The sequence below is a fragment of the Cyprinus carpio genome, chromosome B3, assembly GCF_018340385.1.
Source record: "Cyprinus carpio isolate SPL01 chromosome B3, ASM1834038v1, whole genome shotgun sequence".
Taxonomy (NCBI): Eukaryota; Metazoa; Chordata; class Actinopteri; order Cypriniformes; family Cyprinidae; genus Cyprinus; species Cyprinus carpio.
In genome coordinates, this window is record NC_056599.1 from 38338063 (window position 1) to 38352275 (window position 14213).

Sequence of the window (14213 nt, forward strand, 5' to 3'; positions counted from 1 at the left end):
ACATGCATTTAATGTAAGTTATCTCCATTAATGTTCCAGCCCAAACGCAATTAACACAACGTTTCTGTCAAAGACAAGCAATCCTCAAAACTTTTTCCTAGTTTGCCAAAACGCGCCTGCCTCTCAGAAAGCGCGTTCGCGTGTCAACGTGGCGTTTCGCAGCCAGTAGAATTCAGAATTCGCCCAATCTCGCGCCCAAATCGCGTCTTACAATTGGCTCGTTTTCCTGTCTGTAAAACCTTTTTGAGTTCACGTAACGTGGCTGCCCCACCCCCTTTTACGTGCACTTTAAAGAAGAACAGTGCCAACGCGTACTCCTCAACTCAGGATAAACGGTGTACTCACGCAGAAATCACTGCAGGCTTGGTAAGTCATATATACAGTTTTACATGAAATACTTTACATGTGTTTTTATTTTTAATGGCAACTATTTTTGTACAACTCGTTCAACAGTCATTATATGCTGTAAATCACTGCATAAAACAAAACATTGTTTTTAGATTTTATATATTTGTTATTGTCTTTTATTATTATGCTTTAACACAAAAAATAGTTGATGCTTATTCAGAAAGTTGAAAACAAATGTCTATGTTGTATCATTTAAAAAAATTGAATGAGACCACTGATGAATAAATGTACATTTTGATTGCTATGCATTTGTTGGGGTCCTGTTAGTGTGCATAATCCTTTTTTTCCTAGGGCAGAAAGAATTGATCAGATCTTTCTCTGTCTCTCTACACACACTCCTTAGGGAGAATATGCAGCTGCTCTTTTTAGGGACACTTGCCCTGTTTGTTGGGGTCACAGTTGCTGTGCCTGCACAGGAGAAGCGTGTACATCATAAGCCTGACCTCAGTGACCATGTTCATGATGATGCCCATGGATACCAGTATGACCACGAGGCCTCGGGCAAAGAGGAAGCCAAGACCTTTGACCAGCTAAGCCCCGAGAGAGCAAAGAGAGACTAGGGTAAAATAAATATGCGAGAGAATGGTACAGTAAATAGGAGAATAACAATATTATTAGTGTCTTACTTTATATTTTCTTGTATATTCCCTTTGCAGAAAGATTGTGGATAGGATAGACACGGATAAGGATGGCTTCATCAGTCATGCTGAGCTACACCACTGGATCAAGCACAGACAGAGGAGGTACATCGAGGAGAACGTGGACAAGCACTGGAAAGAGTACGACCAGAACAAGGATGGGAAGATTGGCTGGATCGAGTACAAGAACACCACCTACGGATATTACATGGGTAATTAAAATGAGCCTTTGAATTTGGGCGTGGCTTCTAACTATGTGGCCTGTTTATGTAAAAAGCTGTTTATAGGGTTATCACATTTATGCACAACAGTGCAACATCTTCGCAAAATGAAACAGTTGTATTTTGGATAAATTAGTATTTCATTTAAATAGATCAAAAATGTTTAGTGTTTAAACTCCAATACATACTGCAGAACTAAAGAATACTGACGGTTAACGTACTCTTACTGTATTCCAGATGCAGAGTTTGACGATGTGGATGATAAGGAGACTTACAAAGCCATGCTCACTAGAGATGAAAGACGGTTCAAGTCTGCAGACCGGGACGGGGACGGTGTTGCTACCAGAGAAGAGTTCACTTCCTTCCTCCATCCAGAGGAGTTTGACCACATGAGAGACATTGTGATACAGGTACAAAGAGTAAAGCAGAAGGCATTTATACTAGCATGTTTTACAGAAACCGCTTTAAAAATATGTTTAATACATGCTTGAGAAGATTCACATGGAGGAAAACAAACTTCTCAAAATTCTCTCATTCACCTTTTCACTATGTGAGAGGTTTATCTTGTGTGATCTGACAATAATAATGGTTTGAGGAAGAGGGTTTCTGATGTGATTCTGCAGAATGTATGCTTATGTTAAAAAATACTAATAAAAATTGGCCAAGTGACAGAAGAATTACTATGAGTACTGTAGATTATTAATTTTTCTATCTATTGCTAGCATTTAACATCTTTCTGACATCTTGAGAAGCACTGAAACAGATCACTGTGAACTTTGATCCTTCATTGTTACAGGAAACAATTGAAGACATTGACAAGAATGGGGACGGCAAGATTAATCTGCAGGAATACATTGGTAAATGTCTACTCTGTTCACCTGGGAAAGAAGAAAGCCTACATTAGAACTGATATTTTGTGGCCAGATGAATTGAAACTGTGCTTGTGTTCCTAGGGGACATGTTCACCCCTGAAGATGGAGAGAATGAACCAGATTGGGTCACAACAGAAAAGAAACACTTTTCAGAGTTCAGAGACATGAACAAGGTATGCAGCGGGAAGGAAATCTGTCAGCATCACCTGGGAGTGTTTCCGTATATTTGTTTAAGATTCATGATTTGCTTGCTTTTTGTTAGGACGGTTTCCTTGATGCCAATGAAGTCTCTCATTGGATCCTCCCTGGAGAGGTGGACCATGCTGATAATGAGGCGCGCCATCTCATTCATGAAACTGATAAAAACAACGTAAGTGGCTTTCACTGGGACTTCAATGTGGGTGGTTGTCATTAATTCACAATAATGCATAAATGCCAATAATAATAATCAAAAATCTATTTAAAATTAATCTTTACTTCTGTGTTCTTTCTTTTAATTCACTGCCAATGAATTGCAATGGACTTCCAACTGCTTGGTGTAATTGACTAATCAGGATGACAAAATCACGAAGAAGGAGATTCTGGCAAACTGGAACATGTTTGTCGGGAGCCAAGCGACTAATTACGGAGAGGATCTCACCAAAAGACACGATGAACTTTAATGCGGGCATATCTGGGTACAGGGGAGGGCAACATATTTGGGGTGTAAACAAGAAGATAGGAAACTGAATATGAAAATAAAAGCTCATTTTCATCATTTGTTGGGTAGGAACATTTCCAGAGTCAAAAGTCAGGTGTTAGGCTTCAATGAAGACAGGTATTTTAGTGAGACAGATAAAAGTTTTATTTATTGTCAAACACATTCTCGTCCTTTGAAACAAAATCATAAGGAACACTCACATTCCTTATGAACAGACACTCCAAATTGCTAAGAAATAGACTGATATCTTCCACCTGACACATGATAAATAATCAAGAACTCAACACAGAAAAAATTGAAACATTAATCACAATAAAAAACAACATACCACTTATAAAAACTAAAAATCACAATTCAACATTCAACATATCACTAACAAAAGAGGCATAGCTGAGGAGAGATGAAGCCAGAGGGAGGGAAAGAGGGGCAGGGACTCAACAGATGGGAGGAGACAAAAGTGATCTGACACTGTATTGGTGGAACATTTTTCTCTCTGTGAATTCTAAATAAAGCCATGTTTGTTTTTTTAAATTGTGGACTGGGCTTTAATTTCAGTGTTCTCACAAATACATCATATTGCATTCTGATAAGAGGTCTAATTGTTAATCACAGTAGCACATATACATATATTACACAGTACAGGTCAAATGTTTGGAAGCATTACTATTTTTAATGTTTTTGAAAGAAGTTTCTTCTGCTCATCAAGCCTGCATTTATTTGATCAAAAATACAGAAAAAAAAAATAATTTAATATTAAATTATCATCATTTATTTCTGTGATGCAAAGCTGAATTTTTAGGATCATTAGCACATGATCCTTTAGAAATCACTTTTTTAGGATGATTCATTATCAAATTTGGAAACAGTTCTGCTGCTTAATATTTTTTCAGAACATGTGATACTTTTTTAGGATACTTTGATAAATAAAAAAAAAAAAGAAATAAAAAAAGAAGCTATTTTTTAAAATATAAATATTTTTGTAATAACAATATACACTACTGGTCAGTAGTAATTTGGGGTCAATAATTTTTTTTCTTTCTTTTTTTTTAAATAAAATCAATACTTTTTATTCAGCAATGATGTGTTAAATTGATAAAAAGTGATAGTAAAGAAAATATATTATTAGAATTTTTATTTATTTTGAATAATCAATGCAGTTCTTTTTAAACCTTTTATTCATCAAATATATTAGACAGCAGAACTGTTTCCAACACTCATAATAAATCAGAATATTAGAATGATTTCTAAATGATCATGTGATAGACTGGATGTTACATGTGACACTGAAGGCTGGAGTAATGATGCTTTGCATCACAGGAATAAATTATTTTTTTTAAAGTATATTCAAATAGAAACTATTATTTTAAGTTGTAATAATATTTCACAATATTAAAGTTTTTTCTGTATTTTTGATCAAATAAATGCAGGCTTGATGAGCAGAAGAGACTTCTTTCAAAAACATTAAAAATAGTAATGTTTCCAAACTTTTGACCTGTACTGTGTATATATATATATATATATATCTATATAATATATAATATATATATATATATATATATATATATATATATATATATATATATAATGGATATTTTTTGTTGTTTTTTAAAGAGTCAGTCACTCTCTTGTTCAGCTAAATCATTTTTTGTCCTTTGCACTTTTTTTTGCAAACTGTGTCTGTGTCCTTGTTGTTAAATGTTATGCCAGGATGGTCCATCTCTCTATCAGTGAGATCATGGATAAAACGGATTTCATTAAAGTCAGCACTATAACTGACTATGGGACCCTGGCAGAAGATCATGATGAACTTTAACCTCATTATGACCACAAAAAGCCTAAATGTCTCTTAAAACTATTAAAATAAGACAAATGTGATTTTCGAAGTGTGTAAAACGAATGATTTATTAAAAAAAAAAAAAATAGCACATCTACTGTATATTGTGTACACATGACATTAAAGTATCTTTGAGGGGAAGGAAAAAAAAAAAAACTTCCAACATCCATTCCAATTACCCCTCACCAAACAACTGACAACAAAAGGACCAGCAAAATGAATGACAATATTTACAGGGTCAAAGTGGTGTCCAATCCTCTTGTTTATGCTTGCATAACGGGTCTGGCCTCTTTAGCTTTGAGGTCCACTCCTGAGCCTGCAAAGCCAGTCCCACCCTGCCGATGAGCAAAACACAGACATTATACACTGACTTTTCTCCAGTCAAAAACATTGAGACACTCTTTATAGCATTATGTCTCTCATACACACCCTCTGAAGGGTTATGATGTCCTTCTCTTTCAGTTTGTCTCCAGTCACTGGATCAATCATGTCTTTCTGTATGAGTTTCTCCACACACTCCATAGTGACTACGGCTCCCTTGAGGGAAAGACAGGAAACAAAAAGAGAGAGAAACTAAAAGTGAGGGGGGCACGGCCTAAATGTATGAAAATGTATAAAGTCAGATCAATTCTTGCTGAGTAAACAGTTTAAAAGTCAAACTCACGAGGGTCTAAGAACTGCACAGGGCACAGAGTTCCCAAGCGTGTCTTTGGTTACTGCACACACGTATCTGTCCTGAGGAGGACCACATAAAACAGTTTCTGAACAGTTGATTAACATCTGAAAGATACTGCTTCTGGGGTACTACTGGGTCAGTTTTTTTTTTCTTGAGACACAATAAAGAAATACTGCAATACTGTTTGATATAATATTTTGTTTCATTGTAATGTATGTACATTCCCTGAATTGCATTTCTGCTGCTATTAATGTGTTTAAAAGAAAACAAAAAAGAGACAGTGTTGTTTAATATCATATTTCGTCTTATTGTAAATACAGTGAGGATAATTGCAGAAGCCAAGGTGAGCTGAATGACGTTATCAAGTAAGCTGCAGTTTGCAGAATTATGCAGATTTGCGTACTTGGTATTGAGAAACGCATACAGACCTACATCACCAAACTATTTGCCTAATCTTCTCAGTACTAACCCGCGATGGAAACCCAGACAGCAACAGGTCTGGGGGAAAAGTTTCTGGGACAAATTGTTCCAGGTAATTTCGGTGGAAAAGCGGCTATAATTGTTTCTTTTGCTCAAAAAGCATAATTAAAAAAGCTTATTTCTCAGGCTAGACCTGCCAGTACACATGCGCATTCCTGAGCGCACGTCTCGGAATGCTGACTGTTGCTACAGCAACCAGGACTTCTAACACAGCTGCAGTGATGTGCTAACTTTACTGATTAGTGACTGGCTCTTTCATTCAGAAGGCGGGGCTTCCTGCGATTGAGCAGCCATACTGAGCGCTGCATTTTTCCCCATTCAAAACTATACATCTTGGATATTCTATAGTCTTTGATTATACTGAGGCAAGATGCAAAGAAAATACCATCTAAACTTTTCTGAAGGCAGTCAGTTTTCCTCAGAATTACATTTATAAACCCTCACCAGCAACTGTATCATGATTTGTTTAACATCTGAACCCATTTGAATTGTCACGCATTACAATTTTCGACCGGCTCTTACATCACTTCTCTATAATGATTTCTGAAGGATCATGTGACCCTGAAGACTGGAGTAAAGGTTGCTGAAAATGTAGCTATGAGGAATAAATTACATTTTCATATGTTAAAATTATAATAGAAAACATTTAAATTTGTAATATTTGTTGTTTTGGTTTTGCCTTTCTTATTACTGTTTTCTAATCTTACCAACCCCAAATTTTTGAAAGGTATGTATACAGTATTAAATGGAAAGAGAGATACAGCTCATAAATAAATAAATAAATACATACATAAAGGAAAAACTCAAAAATGAAGGCTTCTTACTTGGCGTGTGAGGAGGGCCACTCTGTCCAGACTGGAGTCCAGCGGAGTGAAGCGCACTGAAATCAAATCACTCATCTTTAAAGGACGTCCTGACATGGGGCACAACACTGTCTTTGACTGAAACAGCAGGAGAGAAGGAAAAACAGTCAATGATAATAGATGATGCAGAAAGAGTTAATATAATATATCTGCGAGGTGTATTTCTTAAACTGAGTGCCTCATACAGAGTGAGATACTTTTAAAGAGGACAATCATGACACAAGAAGCTACTGGACACACAGAGTGGAGAACTGACCGAACGAGGAGGAGAGATGGACAAACGAACCAATCAAGGGCATCATGAGTGACCAAAATAACATTTGGCAAGCAAACTGATTTCAGGGCAAGCACAACCTCTTGTGTAATGCTCTTCCTGACACCTGACTACTGAAGACCCAAAGTTAGGGACATGTGGCTGGCAAAGATTGGAACGTGACAGGTCTAGAGACCTACTGGTTTTTTAAGCAGGGTGGGCTTGGCCTCTGGTGTGAGGCTGGGGATCCAGAAGCTGGGCAGAGCTGAAGAGGAACTGGACGCTCCTGTGTCAGAACTGGAGGCGCTGCTTGAGCTCTTCTGGCTTCCTTCGTCCTCAGATTTCTCTACAGAAACATGAGGCATACACACATAATCGAGCAGGAATCTCATTGTGTTGTGCTCAAGTTTAAACCGCCTTGTCTGGTTTTCATACCTGAGGTAAAGGGGTTGATTGGCTTGGAGACAATGTTGTTCTCTCTCTGTTTGAACTTCTCAGCTCTCTCTCGCTCCTCAGACTTGGACTCCAGCTGGCCTTCACTCTTTAGAGCCTGTTTCTGCTTCTCATATGCCTGAGTTTAAACATGTGTGTGTTTGTGTTAGACAAACAGAGAAGGGCATTCACATTCAGAGCAAAATACATCTGTAAAAAGTGCTTAAACCTTCATTTTCTTGGCAATTTCTGTTTTATGGTGAAGGATGTATTGCAGGATGGCTTCTTTTTCATACAAGTATCCATCTTCACTGCAGTAAACACACACACACATTAACTCCAGTCTCCAAGCAGCTGAGACGCAAATGGTCCAGTAACACTCAGTATAACCACTTAAGACCGCATGCAGACAATTTCAGCATTAAACCATTTCTATGAGTGCACGTGTGTCTCGTACGTGACGACGGGGTCCCTGCAGGGCTGCAAGGAGAGACAGCAGCAGTCAAAATCTTTGATCGCGTCCTTCCCCAAACGCACACTTTGTGTCCCATAACCAGAAGAGGCTGGAAATATGAAGTGAGATGCACAATTTGACATTGTAATCACATTTCAATCATCTCATGACACACATGAATACATAAGACCAGCAGGAATACATCACCGGTGTCTTTCTTCTTCTCGTGATAAGTGTACACGGCTCCTGCGGTGCAGTTTTTCCCGTGTCGAGTCATGCTTGTCCTTTACAGAATAAAATGATTTGTTTTTAGGCTATTGGTGAACGGATTTAGCACACAGTATTACATAACTACACGTAGGCCATTGCTGGATAATTGCTTAGTGAACTAGCGAGGCAAGCCATAACAGATATCACATATTACAACAATAAGCCGGAAGCTACTCATAAATCAAACCCTATTTGCTATATAATAGATTAATAGCAAGTTTGAACGTGCGTGAATAAGCACAGAAGTTGCTGTTTACCTCTTATTGTCCTGAACCGGAAAGAACCTTTTTTGCTCCACTTCCTGGTTCGTCATAAATTTCAGAATTAAAGTTCGGCTCGCGCCCTCTGTCAGCTTAGCGTTGGAAAATGCACAAAAGCTGCACAGTCTTTGTCCATCAGAATGCAGAGTTTAGCTCCTGCTTGCCTCAACACACATGTCCTCCAGGACCGGGTCTGGTGACCATAGAAATGTTAAAGCCAATGTAACGTTACGCCGAGGACAACGACTAAAGTCTGTTCATGTCAAAAGACAAAAAGCGACTATAACAATAACTAAAACAAAAAAAAAAAAAAATATAATAATCATTCTAATTTTAATATATAAAATCGATAAAGACACAGAAGAATGATGTCCTTTAAATTTTTTAAAGAGGGTCATATGAATCTGCTAAAAAGGACGTTATTTAGTGTATTTAGCGTAATGCAATGTGTTTATGCGGTTTAAGGTTAAAAAACACATTATATTCCACAATCCTCTAATGCCCCTATGTCCCCGCCTTCTGAAACGCGTCACTTTTTACAAGGCTCATCGGTCTGAAAAGCAAGGTGTGCTGTGATTGGTCAGCTATCCAGTGCGTTCTGATTGGCCGAATACTTCAAGCGTGTGATGGAAATGTTATGCCCCTTAACATACTGTGATGCGTGTCCCAGGCCAGCAGTATAGACTCAGACCAGCTGCTCTGCTCGTCCCCATCCCATCATCGGTTCTCTTTTAGCAGTTCAGTCAATGTAACTGAATAACTTGGGATATTGGTTTATTTCGCGTCAGAGGGAGTGTAAGGCACGTTTATAAACCGAATAACTTAAAGGGATACTCCACCCCAAAATGAACATTTTGTCATTAATCACTTACCCCCATGTCGTTCCAATCCCATTAAAGCTCTGTTCGTCTTCGGAACACAATTTAAGATATTTTGGAAGAAAACCGGGAGGCCTGTGACTGACCCATAGACTGCCAAGTAAATAACAGTGTCAAGGTCCAGGAAAGGTATGAACGTTGTTGTCAGAATACTCCATCTGCACTGTTTTTCTTCAAAAGCTAAATCAAATCAAGCTAAATACACATACGGAAACAGCACATCCTTGTGGCGCGGCTGATACAGAAGAGATTGCACGTTGATGGTAGATGGAGTATTCGCAGCATACGGTTATATGGAGAGACACAGAGGCGACTGTTGACAAAAGGAATTGTGTTCCGAGCCAACAGAGCTTTTATAAAGTCGTTATTTTTGATGAATTTTCTTTGCTTACAAAATTTGTGGATTAGTGTCCCTGTCGCTTCATATAGATTGCACGTTCCCTAAGAAGTCTGATGGCAGATGGAGTTTCTTCATAAACATAAAAACGAGGCATGTCTGCATTTGTGATTACTGAGAAACAACAACATGTCTTTTGTATGCGTTGCGTGATCCTGTAAACATAAAACCATGTCTCTACTGCTCAAAAACTCAACATTTGAATCATCATTGGCAAATTATTTAAATATAAAAAACGTACTTACAGGCTGTAAGTCAGAAGCGCCAGACTGTTCTTGCAAAGTTTATACTGCCCAACTTTATAGAAACAACCATTGTGCCACAGACACACTGCAGGCTACTGGTTCTGGAAACAGTCTTCATCCTCCATAAAATGCGCAGCACACATCGAAATATTTGGGTTGGACTGTTCTGAAACAGTGTTGTAATACAACTTAACCACTGATTTCTAGTCATGTCCTCTTTTGGAAGGCCAAACAAAGTTTCACTTCAACAAAACACACAGCAACTCCACAACATGGCAGGTGCGGCAACTTTATGCCTTCTTTCCTTGTGTGAACATCTGGGCAGCGTTATGCAAATCTTCCCACATAGTGATGTAGAGATGTGGGGTGTGTTAGAACGAGACGTTTTACGGGTGTGTGGACGAGTCTTAACTTTTATAAAGAATATCTCTTTGGATTTGAGACTTTAGTCTTTGCAACTTTGCAGATCTTCTTTATTCACCAAGAGCTTGTAACACTCCAAAGAGAAAGGAAAATTTGAAATCGCATCATATGACCCCTTTAAGAATGGCTTTTTTTCTTCCTGTTGATGAACGATAAAAATATTGACAGCTAAACAGAATCCACCCAGCGTTAAAGAGCGCGGGCATTTAAGTGGCAGATGATGTAACTGCTTCAAAACAGGCCTTTGTCGTCTGTTGGTGTGCAGACGATAATATAGTTATAGTTCTTCACCTTTTTTTTTAGATAGATTTCTATGGAATAATTAGTATATACATATTAAGTCATATTTTGCATATACATATGAACATATTTAGTCTCTTTTTTACATGAACCCTCCCAGCTTTGTGTCTTTAGATGCTTAATAATTATGTTATTGCTCCAAGGCCACTTTACTACACGTTTGCTAATTGTCTAAGTTGTAGGATAGAGAATGGCCATGAGCTGGTCACATTTGTGAGAAAACAGTTTAACATCACTGAGTATTGACCAATCATGATACATGTAGAGAGCCTAATAATATATTATGTAGTATGAATATTTAATGTGCAAGTTATGTTCTTATTAGCACACTTTTACTATTGGACATCAAATATCTAAAGGCCAGCTCCTGCTAGTTCAGAAATTTCCCTTTGTTTTCTGCTGAAGCAAGAAAATCATATGACATTGAACACAACATGATGGTGAGTAAGCTATGACACAGTTTTGTTTTTTGGGATGAACATCCCTTTAAAGCCCATCTTTCATATCACAAATCATGTTTCGTCAGCGGAAAAATTGACAGCAAAATGAAAAACATTACAACCTATTCAACAGAGACAGTAAGGACATTCCTCACAGACAATTATACTCTGTCTACACTGATATAATGTATGTTTTGAAAGTATTTTTAAAGTATTATTACTTACACACATAAATAAAACGTTCCCTCATTTTATTCCATAAGTAGTCTCAAAACAACACAAATAGGTTTGCAATTACATTTCATATCATAACTGATGTTAATAACAAGCCTGTTAAAAAGGGAAATGTTGTTCAATTAAATACATTTAATTTAATGTAGCCTAATGAAATTACTTAAGTTCCACGTATATGTATTTATTGACCAGACTGTAGCGTGTGATGTGGTAACATTAAAAAGAGAAAAATAACTTAACGACAATAAACATAACACTACAATGTAAATCCTGAAATCTGTGAAACGCAACGCCCAATTGCACGTTCCTCTTCTGGCCACGTGCTGGTGATGAATGGATTTAGTTGTCGTCATCATCATCGTCATCATCATTCAAGACGTCTGCGACAGTCCTGAAAAAGAAGAGAAGAGAGGATATATCATTATGACTATACTAGTAACAACAATTAATATTGCAGGTTTATTTGCATGAGAATATTATCTTACTTATAGATGGATCCAGAAACAGAGTCAACAAAGCCACCTTTTAAAAAAAGTGTAAAATTATTAGTTCATCAGACTTTGAAACTGTCCACAATCTAAACAAATAAATAGCATGTATGAAATTGTTGTTGTGTGTTTCTTACCTGGCTTGCAGACGGTCTCACAAACAGGACACATGTAGCACTTTCCACAGTCCTGAAGAGACAAAAGATAGTTAAAGTGTCGTGATAATTTCATGCAATGATTTTTTAAGTAATTGTTTGTGTAAATATCTGCATGTGGTTTTGTAGGAAAAAAGGAACACCCTATACTTTAGCCATGTATAGCTTCAGACAACCATGTAATTTGCATTTAAACATTTACTGTTACTGGCCTGGACCCCCACATGCTGTGACTAATGCAAGTCATTATGTCATTAATGCACACTTATCTGTCTGTCTGCACAAACACAGCTGAAGGGCCTCTAGCTTCACTCAACAGCTACAGTAAGTGCAATATATTAACACTTTGTAGATTTTTTTTCTCTTAAAATCAAACTGAAGTTGTAAATCAAACTATAATTTCTTTCAAAGAATAAATGCATTATTATTGAGCACTGTAAGCACTTTTCATGATTAGAGAATAAAAGCCTAAAAACAGTATTAAGAGAAAAAAGGGACCAGATACTAAAACAGAATTAAATAAAAAGAAATAATAAATAATAAATTACATTAATCACTCAGTAGGCACTAGTTTGGGGCCAGGTGTTGGGTTGTTTTTTGTTATATAAAACTCTTATTTATCATAAATTTTATACCTTGAGTTTGGAGAGAAAACTTTAGGACTTTAAAATTTCAGCAATGCAATTGCTGGGGGTGTTGTCATATGATAACAGGATTCAATGAAAAATATGGGACTCATTCTGGTAATTGAAATTACAATCAATCAATCAATTAATTAATTAATTACTAATAGTTTTTAAAACAATGACTTGACTATCAATTCAAAATAAAGCTACTAAAACGTAAATCAAGTACTTTTTAATTTTACTTGATTGTAAGCCTAGAAAATGAAGTACAATGTAATCATGGAATGTATGATTCAGCGCACAGTTGCACTGCTGGTCTTTTCTGAACTTCTTTGCTTTTTTTGTATTGAGTTCTTTAGTAAACTATATTGTAATTATTTAGGAAATGTGTGTTTGTGGGCGGTTTCTCACATCACAGAAGTTGCAGTGTTCAGAGTGGTCTCCTTTTTTGCATGGGCACTTATCACAGCTGTCACAGTGCTGAGGGGAGAGAGAAATGGGAAATTACTGGATCCTGGCCAAATTCAAAGCAAGACTGGTTGAAGGCATAATTAATAGTGCACTTTATTAATAGAGCTCAGAGGATCCTACCTCACAGTGGGCACACAGTGAACAAATGGATCCTTCATGATAATCATCATCATCGTCATCATCTGAAAGATATATTGTCAGCTGTGTTTTTTAATTTATTATTATTATTGATATGCTGTATGTTAAAAAAAAAGTGTGATGGGAATTGTGATGAGGAACAGCATGAGTTAGTCTTACGTGAACACCACTTTTTTCTCTTTCTCACATTCACACATGCACATATACAGCTCACCACATGTTTGTGAGTAACTGTATCTATCTATCTATCTATCTATCTATCTATCTATCTATCTATCTATCTATCTATCTATCTATATATATGAAAATTAACACTTCAAATACACAAACACAAAAAGTGTAAAAAGTACAACTACCATGTAACACAAAGTATACACTTATTGTATATTTTTCAATAAATAAAATAAATAAAGGTTTATAAATATGTTATATTAATATCATCACAATATGACAATATTCTTTTTAAAATGCATTTAGGTTTCTTTGTTAATACAGTACACTTTTTGGGCTACAATTAATAAATTCTCTATCGATTATGTTTACAGTATGCTATCTAGATAAATAGTGATTGGCAATATTTGCCAAAAATGGACATTAATTTAAGCTTAAAACATTTTGTTCATTTAAAGGTAAAATAACAGAGGTAACAGAAATTACACTGTGCAACACAGGATCTTTTGATTTATTTGTTTCAGAGTGGGGTTACGGGATGTGGTGCTTTGTACAAAACACCATTGTGCTGCTTACATGTGATGACACAGCAGATATTACACAAAACAGAGAATGAAAAAACAAACACCAGGAAAAAAAAAAAAATACATTTACAACAGAAAAAGGATTCAGTCTAAACAGTTCTATTTTGCGTCTCCTGATAGTTGCTTTATTGCCTGTTCCCTTGTGATACTTCCTGTATGTATCAACATGAATATGTAAATTATGAATGAATGATTCTCTCTCTTTTGCTACCTCTCCGCATCTGTGCTGCTGCATCCCTAGTTTATCCTTTGAACACTTCATACATATTGTCCCTGACTGCTCACCGTATGTTTCCAGTTGT

General features: G+C 36.6%; 2 protein-coding genes and 1 pseudogene across 2 annotated transcripts in view; 1 reads left to right on the top strand and 2 right to left on the bottom strand.

Moving 5' to 3' along the window:
• The first annotated feature begins 257 nt into the window (after nucleotides 1–257).
• Nucleotides 258–3056, top strand: LOC122136609 (annotated as a pseudogene).
• A 2195-nt stretch (nucleotides 3057–5251) lies between these two features.
• On the bottom strand, nucleotides 5252–8505 carry LOC109058641 (nitric oxide synthase-interacting protein). Its single transcript, XM_042720963.1, has 8 exons — nucleotides 8359–8505; nucleotides 8039–8115; nucleotides 7835–7940; nucleotides 7607–7688; nucleotides 7381–7516; nucleotides 7146–7291; nucleotides 6654–6770; nucleotides 5252–5408 (listed from the first exon to the last, which is right to left on the bottom strand). Exons 1-8 carry the CDS (start codon nucleotides 8412–8414, stop codon nucleotides 5334–5336), a joined length of 795 nt encoding a protein of 264 aa, XP_042576897.1. The 5' UTR covers nucleotides 8415–8505; the 3' UTR covers nucleotides 5252–5333.
• A 2571-nt stretch (nucleotides 8506–11076) lies between these two features.
• Nucleotides 11077–14213, bottom strand: part of LOC109054840 (acidic repeat-containing protein) — a 5282-nt gene continuing 2145 nt past the window's right edge. Inside the window, exons 2-6 of the mRNA XM_042720964.1 lie at nucleotides 13139–13200; nucleotides 12959–13027; nucleotides 11904–11955; nucleotides 11764–11800; nucleotides 11077–11669 (exon numbers count right to left, since the gene is read on the bottom strand). Coding sequence (XP_042576898.1) covers nucleotides 11618–11669; nucleotides 11764–11800; nucleotides 11904–11955; nucleotides 12959–13027; nucleotides 13139–13200 — 272 coding nt within the window. The 3' untranslated portion in view covers nucleotides 11077–11617. The remainder of the gene's footprint in view (nucleotides 11670–11763; nucleotides 11801–11903; nucleotides 11956–12958; nucleotides 13028–13138; nucleotides 13201–14213) is intronic.

Excerpts from the sequence above, each read along its gene's own strand:
- LOC109058641 (XM_042720963.1), bottom strand. The coding sequence starts at position 8,414 with ATGACGAACCAGGAAGTGGAGCAAAAAAGGTTCTTTCCGGTTCAGGAC. Across the intron at positions 7,941-8,038 it reads CGAGAAGAAGAAAGACACCG|CCTCTTCTGGTTATGGGACA; the intron begins GTGATGTATTCC and ends TCATATTTCCAG. Across the intron at positions 7,517-7,606 it reads AAATTGCCAAGAAAATGAAG|GCATATGAGAAGCAGAAACA; the intron begins GTTTAAGCACTT and ends GTTTAAACTCAG.